The sequence below is a fragment of the Microtus pennsylvanicus genome, chromosome X (assembly GCF_037038515.1).
Source record: "Microtus pennsylvanicus isolate mMicPen1 chromosome X, mMicPen1.hap1, whole genome shotgun sequence".
NCBI lineage: Eukaryota > Metazoa > Chordata > Mammalia > Rodentia > Cricetidae > Microtus > Microtus pennsylvanicus.
The window spans coordinates 128266635-128286322 of NC_134601.1; the positions used below are offsets into that span (position 1 = coordinate 128266635).

Here is a 19688-nt window from a genome sequence, read left to right on the forward strand (position 1 = left end):
TATGTAAATCATTTAGTTAGGAGATATATTACCATTTATTATGGCAATAGAAACAAACTACCTAGAAACAACTTTAGGTTTTTGAGATTTTATTTTTTTAATTGTTTTTATTGAGCTATCTATTTTTCTCTGTTAGCTCATTAAAAACAATCTATTTTTCTCTGTTGCTATTCTCTTTGGAGTGATTCCTTGCTCAGTTCAGATACAGTGGGGAAGGCTTTGGTCCTGCCTCAGTGTGATGTGACAGACTTTGTTGATTCCCCATGGGAGGCCTCACCCTTTCTGAAGAGTGGGTGGGGGTGGGGTAGGGGTACATTGGGGGGAATGTGAGGAGGGGAAGGAAAGGGAACTGGGATTGATTTGTAAAATGAAAAAAAACTTTTAAATAATAAATTAAAAAAATAAATGCACAAAATCTTTATGAGAGACATTCATTTAACACCTCAAAGGAACAAACAGAAACGTATCCTGTGTTCTTAGACAGTAAGACTCACAAATATAAAATATAAAAATGCCAGAGAAATTTTTCTTTTATTTTCGTCATTATAATTACACTATTTCTCTCCTTCAAACCCTCCCTTCAAGAAGTTGGGGGGGGGACGATAATCAAAATTGTGTGAAAAAACTTTTATTAAAAAATGTAAAAAGGACTCATCTTTTCATTGAACTATCTTCTCTCCCTTTTTCTGTTGGGTCATTGGCTTTTCTTTTCTTTCTAGAACCTTGTTAAATACCTAGAAAGAAAATGCTAGTCAGTGATGACAGTTGTCAGTATTAGTTTTTTTTTCTTTTTCTTTTTTCATCTTTGTCAGGCTTTAATAAATCGTCATGTTTTTCCCCCATGATATTTATTTATTTATTTTTGTTTGTTTGTTTGTTTGTTTGTTTTTCGAGACAGGGTTTCTCTGCCCCATGATATTTATTGAGCTCTACATTTTTCTCTGCTCCCCTCCCTGCCTCTCCCCTCCCCCCATTAACCCTGCCCCAATTTACTCAGTAGATCTTGCCTTTTTATACTTTCTACTTCCCATGTAGATTAGATCTAGGTAAGTCCCTCTTAGTGTCCTCATTGTTGTCTAAATTCTCTGGGATTGTGTTTTGTAGGCTGGCTTTCTTTGCTATATGTTTAAAACCCACCTATGAGTGAGTACATGTGATAATTGTCTTCTGGGTCTGGGTTACCTCACTCAAAATAATGTTTTCTAGCTCCATCCATTTTCCTGCAAATTTCAAGCTGTCGTTATTTTTTTCTTCTGTGTAGTACTCCATTGTGTAAATGTACCATATTTTCCTTATCCATTCTTCGATTGAGGAGCATTTAGGTTGTTTCCAGGTTCTGGATATGACAAACAAAGCTGCTATGAACATACTTGAGCACATTTTGTGGCACGATTGAGCATCCTTTGGATATATACCCAAAAGTGGTATTATTGGGTCTTGAGGAAGGTTGTTTCCTAATTTTCTGAGAAATCGCCACACTGACATCCAAAGGGATTGTACCAGCTTGTATTCCCTCCAGCAATGCAGTAGTGTTCCCTTTACCCCACAGCCTCTCCAGCATAAGTTGTCATCAGTGTTTTTGATTTTGGCCATTCTTACAGGTGTAAGATGGAATCTCAGAGTTGTTTTGATTTGCGTTTCTCTGATGACTAAGGATGTTGAACATTTTCTTAAGTGTCTTTTAGCCATTTTAAAATCCTCTGTTGAGAGTTCTCTGTTTAGGTCTGTACTCCATTTTTTATTGGATCATGTGATCTTTTGGTGTCCAATTTCTTGAGTTCTTTGTATATTTTGGAGATCAGACCTCTGTCTGATGTGACGTTAGTGAAGATCTTTTCCCATTTTGTAAGCTGTCATTTTGTCTTGTTGACCATATCCTTTGCTTTACAGAAGCCTATCAGTTTCAGGAGGTCCCATTTATTAATTGTTTCTCTCAGTGTCTGTGCTGCTGGGGTTCTATTTAGTAAGTGATTCCCTTTGCCAATGCGTTCAAGTGTACTTCCCACTTTCTCTTCTATAAGGTTCAGTGTGACTGGCTTTATGTTGAGGTCTTTGATCCATTTGGACTTGAATTTTGTGCATGTTGATAGATATGGGTCTGTTATCATTATTCTACATGTTGATATCCAGTTATGCCAGCAACACTTGTTAAATATGCTTTCTTTTTTTCTTTTTTCTTTTCTTTTCTTTCTTTTTTTTTTTTTTTTTTGATTTTTCGAGACAGGGTTTCCCTGTGGCTTTGGAGCCTGTCCTGAAACTAGGTCTGTAGACCAGGCTGGTCTCGAACTCACAGAGATCCGCCTGCCTCTGCCTCCCGAGTGCTGGGATTAAAGGCGTGCGCCACCATCGCCCGGCTTTGCTTTCTTTTTTTTATTTGATTTTTTTTTTGCTTCTTTATCATAGATCAGGTGTTCGAAGATGTGTGGATTGATACCCAGGTCTTCTATTCTGTTCCATTGGTCCTCCAATACCAAGCTGTTTTCAGTACTGTAGCTCTGTAGTAGAGTTTGAAGTCAGGGATTGTGATTCCTCCAGAAGTTTTTTTATTGCACAGGATTGTTTTGCCTATCCTGGGTTTTTTGCTTTTCCATATGAAGTTGAGTATCGTTCTTTCGAGGTCTTTGAAGAATTTTGCTGGCCATTGTGTTGAATCTGTGCAATCAATTTTCTTAAGATTTGACTTTTTTGTACTTTTTTGAAACAGGGTTTCTCTGTAGCTTTGTTGCCTGTCCTGTAACTCACTTTTGTAGACCAGGCTGGCCTTGAACTCACAGAGATCCGCCTGCCTTTGCCTCCTGAGTGCTGGGATTAAAGGCATGCGCCACCACCACCCGGTTCAGATTTGACTTTTAATTTTATATGTATGAGTGTTATTTTATGTGTACTATGTGCATGCCTTTGCACAGAGAGTAGAGAAATCATAGGATCCCCTGGAACTGGTGCTTGGAATTGAACCGTGGTCATCTACAAGAGTGACATGTGCTCTAAACTACTTAGCCATTGCTCTAGACACAGATTTATTTGTATTTTTAAGTGTGCATGTGTCTATGTATATACCCCTGTGCGCAGGAGTATTAGGAGGCTAAACTCTCTTGGGCTGGAGTTACAGACAGTTATGACTTCCCAAAATCTATCTGGTCCTCTGCAACAGTAGTAGACACTTATCCACTGAGCAATTTCTCCAGCTCTTCGAGTCATTTTTTTTGTATTTATGAAAGTAATTTATTTTAATCTTTCTTATCTGTTTTTCTTTTCTTTTTCTGAGACAAGGTTTCTCTGTGTAACAGCCCTACGTATGCTGGAACCTGCTCTAGACCAGGCTGGCGTCAAACTCACAAAAACCTGCCTATCTCTGCCTCCCAAGTACTGGGATTAAAGGTGTGCGCCACCACTGCTCAGTCTTTCCTTTCCTTTCCTTTCCTTTCCTTTCCTTTCCTTTCCTTTCCTTTCCTTTCCTTTCCTTTCCTTTCCTTTCCTTTCCTTTTTCCTTCCCTTTCCTTCCCTTCCCTTCCCTTCCTTTCCTTTCCTTTCCTTTCCTTTCCTTTCCTTTCCTTTCCTTTCCTTTCCTTTCCTTTCCTTTTTCCTTCCCTTCCCTTCCCTTCCCTTCCTTTCCTTTCCTTTCCTTTCCTTTTTCCTTCCCTTCCCTTCCCTTCCCTTCCCTTCCCTTCCCTTCCTTTTTCCTTTTTTCTTTTCTTTTCTTTTCTTCCTTCCTTCTTTTCTTCCTTATTCCCTTCCTTCCTTCCTTCCTTCCTTCCTTCCTTCCTTCCTTCCTTCCTTCCTTTCTTTTTTGGTTTTTTGAGACAGGGTTTCTCTGTAGCTTTGGAGCCTGTCCTGGAACTAGCTCTTGTAGACCAGGCTGGTCTCGAACTCATAGAGATCCGCCTGCCTCTGCCTCCCCGGTGCTGGGATTAAAGGCGTGCGCCAAACTGCCCGGCCTTTCTTTTCTTTTTTAATTTCTATTTATTTTATTCAGCTAGTTTAGTAGGCATCTTACCACGTAGCTAAAAAGTAGTTTTGAGGTCCTTGGATCAAGGATGCTCCTGCCTCAGTGTTCTGAATATCTTAGATTACAGATATGTGCCTTTTATGGGCTCTAGATTTTTTTTTTTTTTTTGGTTTTTCGAGGCAGGGTTTCTCTGTGGTTTTTGGAGCCTGTCCTGGAACTAGCTCTGTAGACCAGGCTGGTCTCGAACTCACAGAGATCCGCCTGCCTCTGCCTCCCGAGTGCTGGGATTAAAGGCGTGCGCCACCACCGCCCGGCATGGGCTCTAGATTTTGATTCTTATATTTTATAATGAATTGTATATTTGTACTTTTAATTGTGTATATATGTGCACATGAGTGCCAGTGTCCTATATTTATTAATTTCTAAATTAGTATACAAAGTAATGGGTTACATTATGGCATTCTGTTTTTGTTTTTTGAGACAGGGTTTCTCCATGTAACAGTTTTGACTGTCCTGGAACTAGCTCTTGTAGACTAGGCTGACCTAGAACTCACAGAGATCCACCTGCCTCTGCCTCCCGAGTGCTGGGATTAAAGGCGTGTGCCACCACTGCCTGGCTAGACATTGTTTTTATTTCTCACCCCTATTCCTCTCTCCAATCTCCTTGCCCACTTCTTTTTGTTTTGTTTTGTTTCCTCTGTGTAACAGCTCTGACTGTCCTGTCCCTGGAACAGGCTGGCTTTAAACTCAGAGATCCATTCATCTGTCTCTGTCTCCCAAGTGCTGGGATTAAAGGCGTGCACCAACACTGTCCAGCTCCTTGCCCATTTCTTGCCAGTTTCTTTCCTTTCTCCAGTAGTCCCTTGTCGTGGTTTGGATGAGAATGGCTCCTATAGCCTCATATATGTGAACACTTGTTCCCCATATGGTAGAATTGTTAGGGATTAGGAGTGTGGTGTTGTTGGAGGAGATCACTGGGGGGGGGGGGGAGGTGGACTTTGAGGTTTTGAAAAGGCCACACCGTTCCAAAGCTATAGAGAAACCCTGTCTCAAAAAACAAACAAACAAACAAACAAAGGCTCCATCATTCGCACTTATCTCGTCATACGCCTTGCTTGTGGATCAGATGGAAGCTCTCAACTACTGCTCCGGCATCATACTGCTTGCTTGCTGCCATGCTCCCCACCGTGATGGTCATGGACTTTGTGAAACTGTTAGCCCCTAATAAATGCTTCCTTTTATAAGTTACCTTGGTCATGGTATTTTGTTATAGCAATTGAAAAGCAACTAAGACACTCCCTCTTCTGCTTTCATAAATGATCCCCATTTTCATCTAGCTATGAAAACTGAGTTTAGTCATGTGATTTGCTATATCAATTGAATAGTAGTAGTAAACAATATAAAAAGAAATTTCAAAAAGCTTTTGGATTATTTTCATTTCTCCGTAGGACATCAGCCAAAGCTGTGAGAATATAGCTAGTCTAGCCCACTACAGGGTTGTAGAAATAAGTGTAGACATCCCACCCAGTTTAGTGTTCCATAAGACCCAACCTCCAGTACACCCAATGGAATGCAGACATGAGTTAGCCTTGTTGAGATTAACAGAGCCTCAGCCAAATCGAAGAAACTTCCCACTGACCCATAGACATAAATATTCATTTCCGCTTTATTTATTATTCATTTTTTTTCTTTTTGGTTTTTCGAGACAGGGTTTCTCTGTGGTTTTGGAGCCTGTCCTGGAACTAGCTCTTGTAGACCAGGCTGGTCTCAAACTCACAGAGATCTGCCTGCCTCTGCCTCCCAAGTGCTGGGACGAAAGGCGTGCGCCACCACCGCCCGGCTTTATTCATTTATTTTTGAGACAGAGTTTTTCTACATAGCCCTAGCTGTCCTGAACTTTCTGTATAGATAGACCAGGCTGGTCTTGAATTCAGAGATCCACCTGCTTCTGCTTTCCCAAGTGTTGGGATTAAAGATGTGTGCCACCACTGTTCAGCTCTTCATTTTATTTTTTAGGGTTTATTTTTAAGTATGTGTACGTGTGTGGGCCTGTGTTTGGGGTATAAATACCTGAGTGCTGGGACCTCCAGAGGCCAGAGGCATTGGATCCCCTGGGGCTGGAGTTTACAGGCGGTTGTTGAGACATCTCATATTGATGCTGGAAATTGAAGTCTGGTTTTCTACAATAACAGTACACATTCTTAACCACTAAGCCGTTTTTCCTGTCCTTATTTTCAGATTTACAAAGCATTATAGTGACAGGAATCGTTTTTCATTCTTTTCAGAGTTATCCTGCCTGTACTTTCTTATTTTTCATATGAACTTAGGGTTAGCTTGTCTGCTTTCAGAAGAAGACAGATTGGTATATCTTTCTTTTTAAGATAGATTATTACATTTATATTTATTATTAATGTGTGTGTGAGAGAAAATGCAGGCATGTGTGTACCATGGCACATGTGTGGAGTGAGAGAATTACTTTAGGAGCCATTTCCTCTTCTACTTTTTTTTTTGTTTTTTCTTTTTGGTTTTTTGAGACAGGGTTTCTCTGTGGCTTTGGAGCCTGTCCTGGAACTTGCTCTGTAGACCAGACTGGTCTCGAACTCACAGAGATCCGCCTGCCTCTGCCTCCCTAGTGCTGGGATTAAAGGCGTGCGCCACCATCGCCCGGCCTCCTCTTCTACTTTTATATGGGTTCTGGGGACCCCACTCAAGTCACCAGGCTTTCAAGGCAACTGTGTTTGCCTGCCCCGAATTGGTGTTTTTAACAGACTTCCTCTAAACTCATGAATCAATACAAAAGCCAAGCTCAGGGGTTCATGTCTGTAGTCTCAGCTAATTTGAAGGCGGGGGGTGGCATTGCTTGAATCTTGGAGTTTAAGGCCAGAGTGTTAAACGTAATTAGATTTAAAGAATGAATTTTTATCACCAACATGACAGACAACCTAAGCAGAGCTGAACAAGAACAATAGTAATAGACATGCCCAGGTGGGTGAGAAAACCCCACAAGGTCTCAAGCCTACACAAAGAACTACAGGTAACTAGGGGATACTGAGAGTGGGAGAGTCTTCCTTAGGGAAGAGCATTTTTAATACTAAATGGTCAGCCCTGAAAGCATACATGTAACATTACACAGACTAGGAATGTTGCATTTACGTTTATATATGTATATGCACAGACATGTATACATGCAATAACAATGACAAAAGAGACCACGTGAAAAAAACATAATTTATTTCCTGTTCATCCAGTGCTTCTATTTTGTTTGGTTATGTTTTAAGGTAGTTCTCACTGTGTAGCTCTGGCCGGCCCGATTCTCCCCAAAGTATAACTTTAAAATAATGTTGATATTTAAAAATGTGGATTATACATAAAAAACAAAACAGCAATGCTGAAAACTCTAATGCAATTATAAGTCATTATATAAAAGTTTTTTTTTTTTATTTTTTTTGAGACAGGGTTTCTCTGTAGCTTTGGAACCTTCCTGGAACTTGCTCTGTAGACCATACTGGCCTCGAACTCACAGAGATCCACCTGCCTCTGCCTCTTAAGTGATGGGATTAAAGATATTCGCCACACCTGCCCGGCTAGTTTTAGTTTTTTGATGAACTTCTATACAAATTTCTGTCTTGTTTGTTTTTTTTTTAGACGGGATTTTCTGGGCAGTCTTGGCTGTCTTGGAATTTGCTCTGAAGACCGGGTTTGGCCTTGAACTCAGGGATCTGCCTGCCTCTGCTTCCAGAGTGCTGGGATTAAAGGCAATCGCCACCACTGCCAAAGGAATCTAAATTGCCACAGAACAGAGATACCTGCACATCCATGTTTAGTTTAGTACAGCAATAGTCACGACCAGCTTGGACTATGGTCTGAAAAAAAGCTTGGACTACAGTCTCAAAAAAAGCTTTTATATAATGATTTATAATTGTGTTTGAGTTTTCATCATTGTTGTATTTTGCTTTTTTATATATAACCCACATTTTTAATGTCAAAGCTACTTTAAAATTATACTTTGGGGAGAATCACTGTGTGTTCCAGGCCCCCCTGGGTTACATAGTGAGAATCAGGTCATCCTTTGCTACATAGTGAGAATCGGGCCAGCCAGGGCTACACAGGTAGAGCCTGCCTCACTGGGTGAACTGGAAACACTGGATGAACATGAAATACATTATGCTCTTTTTCAAATGGTCTCTTTAAAACTATCCAGTCTCACGTTGGGCACTGGTTGTGCTTGCCTTTAATTCCAGCAGAGGCACACGGATCTCTGTGAGTTCAAGACCAGTCTGGCCTACAGGTTTAGTTTTAGGACGGCCAAGGATAGACAAAGAAACTCTGTCTTGAAAAATATAAAAAAAGAAAAAGTGTACTACCATGTTCAGCTCCATAGTGATTTTCATATAAATTAGTGGTTGGACTAATTTTTTATTTTTTAGATTATTTATTTATTACATATACAGTATTCTGCCTGCATGTGTCCCTGCACCCCAGAAGAGGGCACCAGATCTCATTACAGATGGCTGTGAGCCACCATGTGGTTGCTGGGAATTGAACTCAGAACCTCTGGAAGAAGAGTCAGTGCTCTTAACCACTGAGCCATCTCTCCAGCCCCCGGACTAATTTTTTATAAAGAGAAAAATGTTAAAGTCTAATAAAGAACAGTTAGGTAAAAGTTATTGAGCAGTCCATAGTCATTTGGGGTGTGTGTGTGTCTGTGTGTCTGTGTACCAGAGGTCAACATCAGGAAGCTTCCTCTATTGCTCCCCACCTTATTTTTTGATACAGAGTCTTCCACTGAATATGGAGTGCACAGATTCAGCCAGACTGGCTGGCCAGTGAGCCCCAGCAGGGCTATAGATACACCTAGCTTTGACATGGGTACTAGGGATCCAGACTCTGGTCTTTATACTTACACAGCAACCAACTGAGTCATTTCTCCAGCCTTAATCCTCGTAAAATAATTTTAAAAATTCAGCAAAACTCTCCTAAAAATCCCAATTGTAGTTTTGAAACTGTGGTAATATAAAGAGAAGGAACTGCTCTATCAAACACCAAGTTACACCAAAAACATTAAAATCAAACTGGCATTAGTGCAACAATATAGACCTCTATATGTATATCACAGTTTATATACGTGTATATACATGTATACACAGATCCATGTGTCTCTGCTGGAATTAAAGGCATGCGCAACCAGTGCCCAGCGTGAGACTGGATAGTTTTAAAGAGGCCATTTGAAAAAGAGCATGTGTACATCACAGTTTATATACATATATGTATGTATGAATGAATGATAATGGTGGCATGGTAAGTTAATGGAAAAAAGGAGAAATTGTTTTGTATTTGACGGCAGGAAATCTGGCTCATTATATGAAAAGAAAGAAAATTGCATCCCTACCTATTACTACTTATAAGAATCACTATACCAGGCATGATGGCACAGGCTTTTAATCCCAGCATTTGGGAGGCAGAGGCAAGCAAATCTTCCTGAGTTCCAAGCCACTCTGGCTTACATACTGAGTTCTGGGATAAACAGAGAGCTACATAGTGAGACCGCGTCTCAAAACAAAAATGTGGATCCTAAATAGATAGAAATACAGGGGAGGGGCCAAAAGAGAACTCTCTTGTGGTCTCTGCTTCAATTCCCACCTCCAGGGATAAAGCAAACCGGGATGAAGTGTGGAGTGTATTGCTGAGACGGATCTGACCCTGCCATTTCGTCCGGAGGATTGTGCGAGCATCTGGATGGAACTTGCGGCTGAAAGTGCCTAGAGTTTAGTGGGAACTTGGATGACAAGAATGTGACAAGAATGAGGGACAGGCAGAGGATGGAGGCCTGGCTTGTGACGTTTCCGAGCCTAGGACGAAGAAGCAACTGCTGTGGGGACAGAAGAGGGTGCATGGAGAAGCCGAGTGATTCTAGCCATTCTCCACGTACTGATTGATTGACTGACTCTGATTCCTTCTGCTGCGGTTGTGGAAATCCTTTATTTTGCTTCTTGGGGCCACCACCCGTGAGGGTAATTTCTTCTGTTATATCCATGCCAATCTAACTTGGGTGTTTGTATGAAAAAGAAAGGCGGTGACTGTCCATATTTAATCTGTGCGAAGCTGGCATCTCATGGGGACTTCATGTCCTGGGACAGTATGGGCTCATTTAGCCTGGAGCTGAGTTCATTCTAGGCAGGAAGTAACCAAGGGACTTTGTTGACATTATCAGACTACAGGTTACATCAGCTTTTCATGGTGGATTCCTCGGATTTTGACACATTGTGTTTCCTGATTTATTTGCAGGATCATAAGGACTTCTGAGTTTTCCTAGCCATGTACCCCGCAACACTGGCTTAATGACAACGGAGCTAACAATGAGATTTGCAGTAGCCCAGGGCCAAATACTGGGGAAGCACAGATCCCAACATGGACCCCAGGATAAACCGCCAGGTGTGTGTGTGGGGGGGAAAGCCATTGTTGCGGACTTGTGCTTCAGCCAGGCTGAGCCACTGCAGACAAGACGCAGCGAATCAGCGAATGCCAACTCCTCTGGGTCCTAATGCCTGCTCATTGTGGGTGGTTGTTTTCTGGTTGTTCTTTTCCGCTGCCTCCATCACTCCACATTTGTCTGGTTTTGTTTCTGCCCTACCATGCCCTTAACACCTTTGCTTTCACTTTTCAGTTACAGTAACACTGAAAGGTTATCAACAAACCGCGTCATACCAAGTTACAGTTAGACTAAGCATCTCCCCGTGTATTAAGGCTGGGCAAGGTGACCTAGTATGAGGACTAGGTTCCCCAAAAGCCAGTAAAAGTCAGAGACAGCCCCTGTTCCTGCTGTTAGAAGTCCCACAGGAGGACCAAACTATACAGCTGTCACATATATGTAGTTGCCAACAGCAGTTAGATGTAGAGGACATTTCTTTATGCTCCTATGTACTATCTTGCTGAAAATATTTAAAACTAATATAATCACGTAGAACAAGAAGATACATCTAGAACTTGAGACATACTATAAGACAAGTAACCTGGACTCTTTGAAACTATTAATCTATTCAAAACAACAACTGGGCATGGTGACACACAGAGCTGTAATTCCAGCAGTGAGGAAGCAGAGGCAGAAGAATCGTGAATTCAAGCAGAGCAGTGGTGGTGCACGCCTTTAATCCCAACACTCAGGAGGCAGAGGCAGGTGGATCGCTGTGAGTTTGAGGCCAGCTCGGTCTACAGAGCGAGTTCCACAACAGCCGGGGCTACACAGAGAAACCCTGTCTTGAAAAACAAACAAACAAAAAAATTTCAACAACAAAAACCAAACCAACCAACCAAGCAAACATGACCTGGTTAAATGTAATACATGCATCTTGATGAGATACTGGGATCAAAAAATGAAGTAGTTTTAAAAACATTTTGAAGGGCCAGGTGGTGGTGGGGCATGCCTTTAATCCTAGCACTTGGGAGGCAGTGGCAGGTGGATCTCTGTGAGTTCAAGGCCAGCCTGGTCTACAGTGAGTTCCAGGACGTGCCCCAAAATTACAGAGAAACCCTGTTTTGACAAACCAAAACCAAACAAATAAAATAAAACAAACCACTTTGAGGATAATTGGGTAATTTAAGAATGTGACATATATATATATATTTGTATACTGAAAAAATCTATTTATACATTAGTCTGCACTAAGTTTTTAAAAACTGAATTGGGAATGGAACCAGGGCCTGTACGTGCTAGGCAAATATCCTGCAACTGAGCTACAACCCTAGCCCTGGACCATATTTAACTGCATTATTAAATTACTGGGCTTCTCTGTAGTACGAGGGATTGAACTCAGGCTTTACACATGCTAGACAAGTGCTCTCTCATGGAGCTGTATCATCAGCCTGCTTTTTGACTTTTTACTATTTGAGGCAGGGTCTCATTCAGTTGCCCAGGCTGGTCTTGAACACATTCTGTAGCTCAGACTGCAGGACTACGAGTGAGGTTAGCTCAGTGGTAGAATGCTTGTAAACATACATTAAGATCAAAATTCAACCCTAGGGGCTGGAGAGATGGCTCAGTGGTTAAGAGTACTGACTGCTCTTCCAGAGGACCCGGGTTCAATTCCCAGCACCCACATGGCAGCTCACAACTCTCTGAAGATCCAGTTGCAGGGGATCTGATACCTTCACACCAATAAACCATAAAAAAATATTAAAAATTCAACCCTAGTACTAAGAAATACTACAAGAGGCAGGAGATTTAGCTCACCGGTAAAGAGTATTGGTGGGTTTTTTTTAGAATTGGGATTTAATTTCTAGAACTCACAAGGTGGTTTACAACGGAATAACTCCAGTTCCAGGGGATCTGACTCCCACCTCTTCTGGCCTCTCTGGGCACAAGGCACATGGTGCACAGACATACATTAAGGCAAAACCCTTAAAAAAAAGAGAGAGAGAAGCAGCTAGGCGTGGTGGCACGTGGATTTAATCTAAGCAGACGCACGTGGATCTCAATGAGTTCAAGGTCAGAGTGATTTCCAGGACAGCCAGGGCTGCACAGAAAAACCTGTAGGCAAAGGCAAAACACTTATATACATAAAATAAATAAAATAAAAATACTTTTAATTATAGTGGCTCATAAGTGTTGTAGTAGGATAGAATTGTTTCCATCTGTTGTTAGCTTGTATAGTATTTTCTATACCTTAATCCCAGCACTCGGGAGGCAGAGGCAGGCGGATCGCTGCGAGTTCGAGGCCAGCCTGGCCTACAAGAGCTAGTTCTAGGACAGGCTCCAAAGCTACAGAGAAACCCTCTCTTGAAAAACCAAACAAAAAAAAAAAAACCAAAAACAACAACAAAAAACCCAAAAAACCAAAAAAAAACCCCTCTGTATCAAAATCAAGAATTTCATTTTAAAGACATTCTGGCTGTGCAAAGCAGGCTGATCTTGAATCCCTCATCCTCCTGTCTTAGACTCTGTGTGTAGTCCTGGGGATTATGGGTATGCACTAACATAGCTGGCATTCATTTTTCTCTTTATCTACTAAATTGTTCAGTCTCCACTTCTTTGTGGTACAGGGATTGATTAAAGGCGTGCGCCACCACTGCCTGGCAACAGGTCTTAGTTTCATTTAACAAATTTGCTTGAAGCTGAGTAGTGGTGGTCCATACGTTTAATCCCAGCACTCGGGAGATGGAAGCAGGTGGATCTGTGAGTTTGAGGCCAGCCTGGTCTACAGAGCGAGTTCCAAGAAGGCTCCAAAGGAACAGAGAAACTGTTCCAAAAAACCAAACCAAAACAAAAACCCAACCAACAAAACAAACAAAAAACTAAGTTTGCTTGAAGCCAGTCTTGTACTGGGTCTCCTTGAAGTTCAAAAACAAATTGTCGCTGCTCTGAGTTCCTTCTCCTGTGGTGATGAAGCCACATTAAGAACTACAGTATAGGGACTGGAGAGATGGCTCACTGGTCAGGAGCGATTATTCTTGCCCTTGCTGAGGACCTGGACTGCAAGTATTCCTATGGCGGCTCACAACCATCTGCAACTCCAGCTTCAGGGGATCCAATGCTTTCTTATCTCCTCAGGCATCAAGCACATATGTGGTGCGCATACATACATAAAGGCAAAACACTCATACACATAAAATAATTCTATTAGGACAATTTTAATAATAAAATAACTACAGCATAATATTGTGATAAATCCCAGACACGTAAAGGCAAACACTGGTGTGATTCTTACTCAACTGGGAGTCAGGGAAAGTGCCATAAAAACAATTGCATAGAAACTTCATCTAAGGGACAGGAGTTAAGACTTTAGAAAACAGAACCTGCAAATGTTGTGACTACTTTGGGGGTCCAGAGGAATCTGGTGTCTAGGGTGAAACATAAAAGTAATCCCTATATTGTAAGGGGAAGGAGGACAAAAGGATTTCTTTTCGGCAGGGATGGGTTGGAAGTGAAGAAATACTCCTTCAGGGGTTGCCTTACCTAGCCCAGCCCCATCGCTAAGGTTTAGGGGTGAGGAGGGAGAAAGGACTGGAATTAAATGATTAGGAAAGATTTAAATTCATAGTTACGTTTTTGGAGGGGCATCTCACTCCCCAAGCCAGGAGTCTTTCTTGAAATGCTTTTTAAAGACATCCTTACCTACCCTCGCTTTAGAGACATGTTTATTTTCTGCAGACACAGGAATCACACATGGGGGAGAAGGGAGGTCAAACCGGTGAATGAAAATCCCGATAGTTTCGGGTCCTGCTCCAGGTGAGCCTGTGAGACTAGAATGGCGCTGAGAACAGCTAAGTCCCTTCAGGTGGGAAAGACTCGTCCAGGCAGACACGTGATTCCGGCGGCCATTTTCCCGCACCCGGCTTGTCGCCATCGCCATCTTCCAGGAGGACAAATGATTGCCCCCTACCCTCTTCAAACGATGCCAGTGAATACTTTAGTTACTGAGACTGGATAATATGTATCCTAAAAAGAGTCCTTTTTACAAATAGCTTTTGCGGCCACACGAGTACATACACACACACACACACACACACATACACCCACACACCGCCATCGCCGGGCACACGCACGCATTCCACCCCCCCCCCTTCCCCGCCTTCACCATTGCCCGGCTCCCGCCTCTCTCTTTGCTATTTCTTTACCCACGGGCAGCCAGGAGGCGGGGCCAGCGTGGGAGATGGAGCGGGACTGCGCAGAGCAGCAATGATCTCGAAACTCCGCCTCCATGCAGTAAGAAAAGCAGGCGGAGCAACGCGCTGGGCTGAGATCCGGAAATCCGGGCGGATCCTTGCTGCGTGGTCCTTGTCTGGCGTCGTTGTTCTTCCAGCAGCTCTCGGAGGCTCTGCCAGAAGTGCAGGTAAGAGACTACGCTCTCTTTTTTTTTCCGTGGCGAGCGCTCACCTAGCCAGTAGTGCACTGAGGATGGTTTTTTAAAGATGAAACCAGAGATGCTCGCCATCCTGGAATAGAGAGGTGGAATAGAAGCTGGCTTGCTTCTGGGGTTGAAGGGCCCGGAAAAGGGATATGGATAGCTCCATGTGTGGAGATGCGCTGAACTGCATTCTGGCGGCCACAGAGAGGCTACCAAGATGCATCCTGGTCATGTAGAGAGGCAGGTCATACGCATGAGACAAAATGTCGGTTGCCTTCTTCCTTTCAGGATATTTGGCGTCATTTTCGCATTACTGCCATTGCTTTCCTGTAGACAGACGCCCCCTTCCATGTTGGAGCAGATCTATTACGTTCCTATTTGGATTGCGTAATTTGTAGATAGGTGTCAATCCATCAAATGGTGGTGGTGACGTCATCCCTGCCCTATAAGAAAATAATTTCCAATACAAGGCTGAACAGTACAGATTCTCCTGGCTTATTAAGGCACAGATCTTCATCGAGGCATCTCCTTGACCACCTCCATACTGGTATAGAGGCGCTCAGAAATGTGTACTGTCTAGAAGGGAGAGATCTGATGTAGAGACTTGCCCTTTTTGTGTCTACCCTTCCCCTGCAGAGTGACCAATCGACACCGTCAGCCTGAATATCAAAATGGTTAGAGACACAAGCCGATGGACGACCACACAGACTTGCCCCTCCCCCATGGCACTGGAGACTCCTCAGACACCATACCTACCCCATAAAGAATGGCTATTTTATTGATTTTTGTAAAGGCCCACCCCCAAACTGGCTCAGTACATGGGAACAGACTTTAGTCCATTGAGAGGATGTTGTGCCTCTTAAGGAGACCTCAGCATGAGAGACTCAGATTTATTCTCCCCCCTTTTGAAGTAGATAGACTCCACCCTCCAAATGATTTATAATCACCAAATTGCCAAGAGAGAGACATCTGAGCAGTAGAGGTGCAGATCACACCCCCATTTAGCCTTGACAGATAGTGACGTCATAGTTTATAATGGCATGGCCTTAAGCCTTCCTATTTCTTAGCCATACAGAGAACCAGAAGCCCTATTCCTTTCACTACTAATATATACTGCTGACTTTAACCCACATGAAATGTATAGACATCATTCCGGTCCACCACCTATGGAAGGATTCAGAATGGCCTCCATGGGGCAAAGGTGTGCGAACCCTGCTCATTCAGAGCTGCAGGAAATAAGCATAGCAGCAGCCTCGCTCCTCATTGACTGATGAGAAAAAAGACCTAGGCTCTACCTTTTCCCATAGTTCAGTGCCTGGACCAGTGCTCTCCCATGTAGCAGTGACACACATGACCACTGTATTGGTTTCTTTGTTCAGTGACCCAAGAAGAGAGGTACTTTCTATTGCCAGGGTGCAGACCCCAGCCACATATGGAGCTGAGATCCTCCACCCCACATCCTGAGATTTGGCATTGACCTCAACCTATGCAGACATAAGTAAGAATTCTGAGACCCTATTTCTCTAGGGTTTGTTTTTTTCCACCTCTCTAACGGTAGGTGGCACACGGAAGCCCCCTTTGAAAAAACACACTAGCATGTCTTTTCATGAAAAAACAAGTATCTGCTCTTCTCCCAGTGTGGAGGGGTTTAGCACTAGTCTTTTACCTAGGATATGACACTACAGGTATCCCATTCAACGTGTTGGAGGCATGAACTCCATCCAGAAAGAGAGGTTCTGATCTGCTTCTCTTAGAGTCGTATAATACAATACCCCTTCCTCGGGTGTACTCAGCTGTATCAGGCCCTAGGTCCAGTATAGCCCATTCTCCTGACTTTCCAGTTGGTAGGGCTTCCTGATTATGTTCTGTGGCATTTTATTTTGCCTTTAAGGGTCTTAAAAGGGAATTGTGTTTCCTAGGTCTGCCTTCCTCAAGTTGCTGCCTTTATTCCAAGTTCATCTTATCACCATGATGAAGCTTAGACACAGTGAGTCTCTCTGCCACCCTCTCCCAAGCCTATGCATTCAGTATTTGTGGTGTTTTGCAAGAACTTTGCTGTTTTTACTTGTTTATATATTTTGAAGTTGGCCTTGAATTTGCTGTGTAGCTGAGGCTGGTCTTGAACTCTTGATCCTCTGCCTGTACCTCCCAAATGCTGAAATTACATGTTCTACCACATATGGGGTTTTTTTGCTTTTGGTTTTGTGTTTTTTTGTTTTTTTTTTGAGACTAGCCTCAAGCTCCTTTGTCATCCTGCATCAGCCTCACAAGTATTGGGGCTGTAGGAATGTGATGTGTTGCCATGCTCGGCTCACAACTTAAAAATTACTCGGTATGACCCTGCTCGCCAGTCTGAGTCTTGTAGATGGTACCTTTGGCATTCTCATAATTTCTTGGAAGGTAGTTTTTCCTTTTTCCTCATTGTCATTTTACAGATGATAACATGGAGGCTCAGCAAGGTGACTGAATCTGTGGTAAACAGCAGTAATTGATCTATGATGCTGCATAATAGGCCCCAGCATCTGTCTTCATAGCTTCTGTCTTTTAATTGATATCATAAGTTGTATTGGTTGTATGCAGAAACCCCATTGAGTTTCAGTCTCACCTCCTTTTTTATTAGCTGTATAGCTTTGGCCAAGCCACTTAATTCCACTTTCCGTATTTGCAACACAGTGGTCATTAAGTATAATGTCTCTCTCTATATAATTCATATATATATAATTCATATTGTTTTGGGCATTTTATTTGTTTTGACATATAGGGTCTTTCCAGGTAGCCTGTGCTGGCTTTGAATTTGTCATCTTTCTGTCTGACTCCATCCCTGAATTGCTGTCAGGAGGCACCACACCTGTCAAGAGGAATTTCTTTTTGAGTCAAAGTCTCGCACAGATCAAGCTGGCCTCAAACTCCCTAACGTAGTTAAGGATGACCTTGAGCCCCCCCCCCCAGGGTTTCTTTGTTTAACTGCCCCCAAGGCTGTCCTGGAACTCTCTTTATAGGCCAGGCTGGCCTTGAACTCACAGAGATCACTTATCTAAGCCTCTAGAGTGCTACATTTAAAGGTGCAAGCTGCCACTACCCGGCAACCTTGAATTTCTTTTTTTTTTTTTAAATTAAAAAAACAAGCCGGGCGATGGTGGCGCACGCCTTTAATCCCAGCACTTGGGAGGCAGAGGCAGGCGGATCTCTGTGAGTTCGAGACCAGCCTGGTCTACAGAGCTAGTTCCAGGACAGGCTCCAAAGCCACAGAGAAACCCTGTCTCGAAAAACCAAAAATAAATAAATAAATAAATAAATAAAATAAAATTAAAAAAACAGTCCTAGTTCCTAATCCCTCCCCTCCTCCCATTCTCTCCACACACCTTCCCACCCCACCCTCATCTAATCCCCAGAGAAGGTAAGGCACACTGCTTTTTGGAAGGTTCAAGGCCCTCCCTACTATATCTAGACTGAGCAAGGTATCCATCCAAAGAAAATAGGTTCCCAAAAAACCAATACATGCAGTAGGTTCCACTGCCAGTCTGCCCAGCAATACAACTGTTCCACAGTCTGCCCCAGCAATACAACTGTCACCCTCATTCAGAGAGACTAGTTTGGTCCTATGCTTGTTCTTTCCCAGTGTACCCATCAGCTCAGGTAAACTGTCTCAGTGGGTGCCCCTATCATGGTCTTGACCTCTTTGCTCATATTCTCACTCCTCCCACTCCTCATCTGGACTTTGGGAGCTCAGTCCAGTGCTCTGATGCCAGTCTCTGCCTCTGTTTCCATCAGTGGCTGGATGAAGGTTCTGTGGTGACATTTAAGGTATTCATCAGTCTGACTACAGGGCAAGTCAAGATCCCTCCCCCCATTGCTTAGGGCCTTAGGCAGGGTCATCTTTGTGGATTGGGGGAGCGACCTAGAATTTCTAATCTTCCTGTTTCCATTTCCTTAGTCCTTCGGTTATAGGTTTATGAAATCATGCTCAGAATAGGATTAAAAACTTTATTCATCTGTTTATGTGTGTATGTATGTATGTATGTATGTATATATGCATTTATGTGTGCACTTCTATGGTTTGGGATATGTGTGGAGGTCAGAGACAACTTGTGCGAGTCAGTTCTCTCCCTGTTAGCCAAGGGGATTGAATTTAAGTCCTTAGGCTTGAGGATAAGCATCCTTTTACCCACTGAACCATCTTGCTAGCCCCAAGAGTGTGCTTTGCAGTATTTCTCAGAATGGCCTCAAATACTGGGCCCAAGGCATCCTGTTATCCTAGTCTCCTAAGGATCTGGAATTATGAAGAATTAATGAATTTAAAGAGACAGAATGGTTAGAACAGTGCCTGGCCCTTTGTAAGCACTTTCTGTAAGTACAATCATTTTTCCATTTCCATAGGAGACTATTTTCTTTTTTCTTTTTTTTTTTTTTTTTTTTTTTTGGTTTTTCAAGACAGGGTTTCTCTGTGGCTTTGGAGCCTGTCCTGGAACTAGCTCTGTAGACCTGGCTGGTCTCGAACTCACAGAGATCCGCCTGCCTCTGCCTCCCGAGAGCTGGGGTTAAAGGCGTGTGCCACCACCGCCGGGCTTGGAGACTATTTTCTGGCAGATAGAAAATTAGTGAATGTTCAAGCCCCTTCTGTAACATAGCATAGTATTTGCATCTAGTCTACACATATCTTCGCCTGTATTTTAAAACATTTCCAGGTTATCATAATAATCTAATACCATGCAAATCATATGTAGATGGTTATTAGACTTTTTTAGGAAATGATGACAAATAATACCCAGTACAGAAACAGTTTCTTTAAAAATTCATTTATGTCCATTGTGCATGTGCATGCCATGGCACATGCGTGAAGGTTGGAGGATAACTTTCAGGAGTGAGTTCCTTCCTTTTACCATGTGGGTCCCGGGGATCGA

At 42.8% G+C, this 19688-nt stretch overlaps 1 protein-coding gene across 1 annotated transcript in view; it reads left to right on the forward strand.

Moving 5' to 3' along the window:
- Positions 1–14255: 14255 nt before the first annotated feature.
- Positions 14256–19688, forward strand: part of Gnl3l (G protein nucleolar 3 like) — a 31369-nt gene continuing 25936 nt past the window's right edge. Inside the window, exons 1-2 of the mRNA XM_075958892.1 lie at positions 14256–14772; positions 16707–16774. Of these exons, the coding sequence (XP_075815007.1) occupies positions 16756–16774 (19 nt within the window). The 5' untranslated portion in view covers positions 14256–14772; positions 16707–16755. The remainder of the gene's footprint in view (positions 14773–16706; positions 16775–19688) is intronic.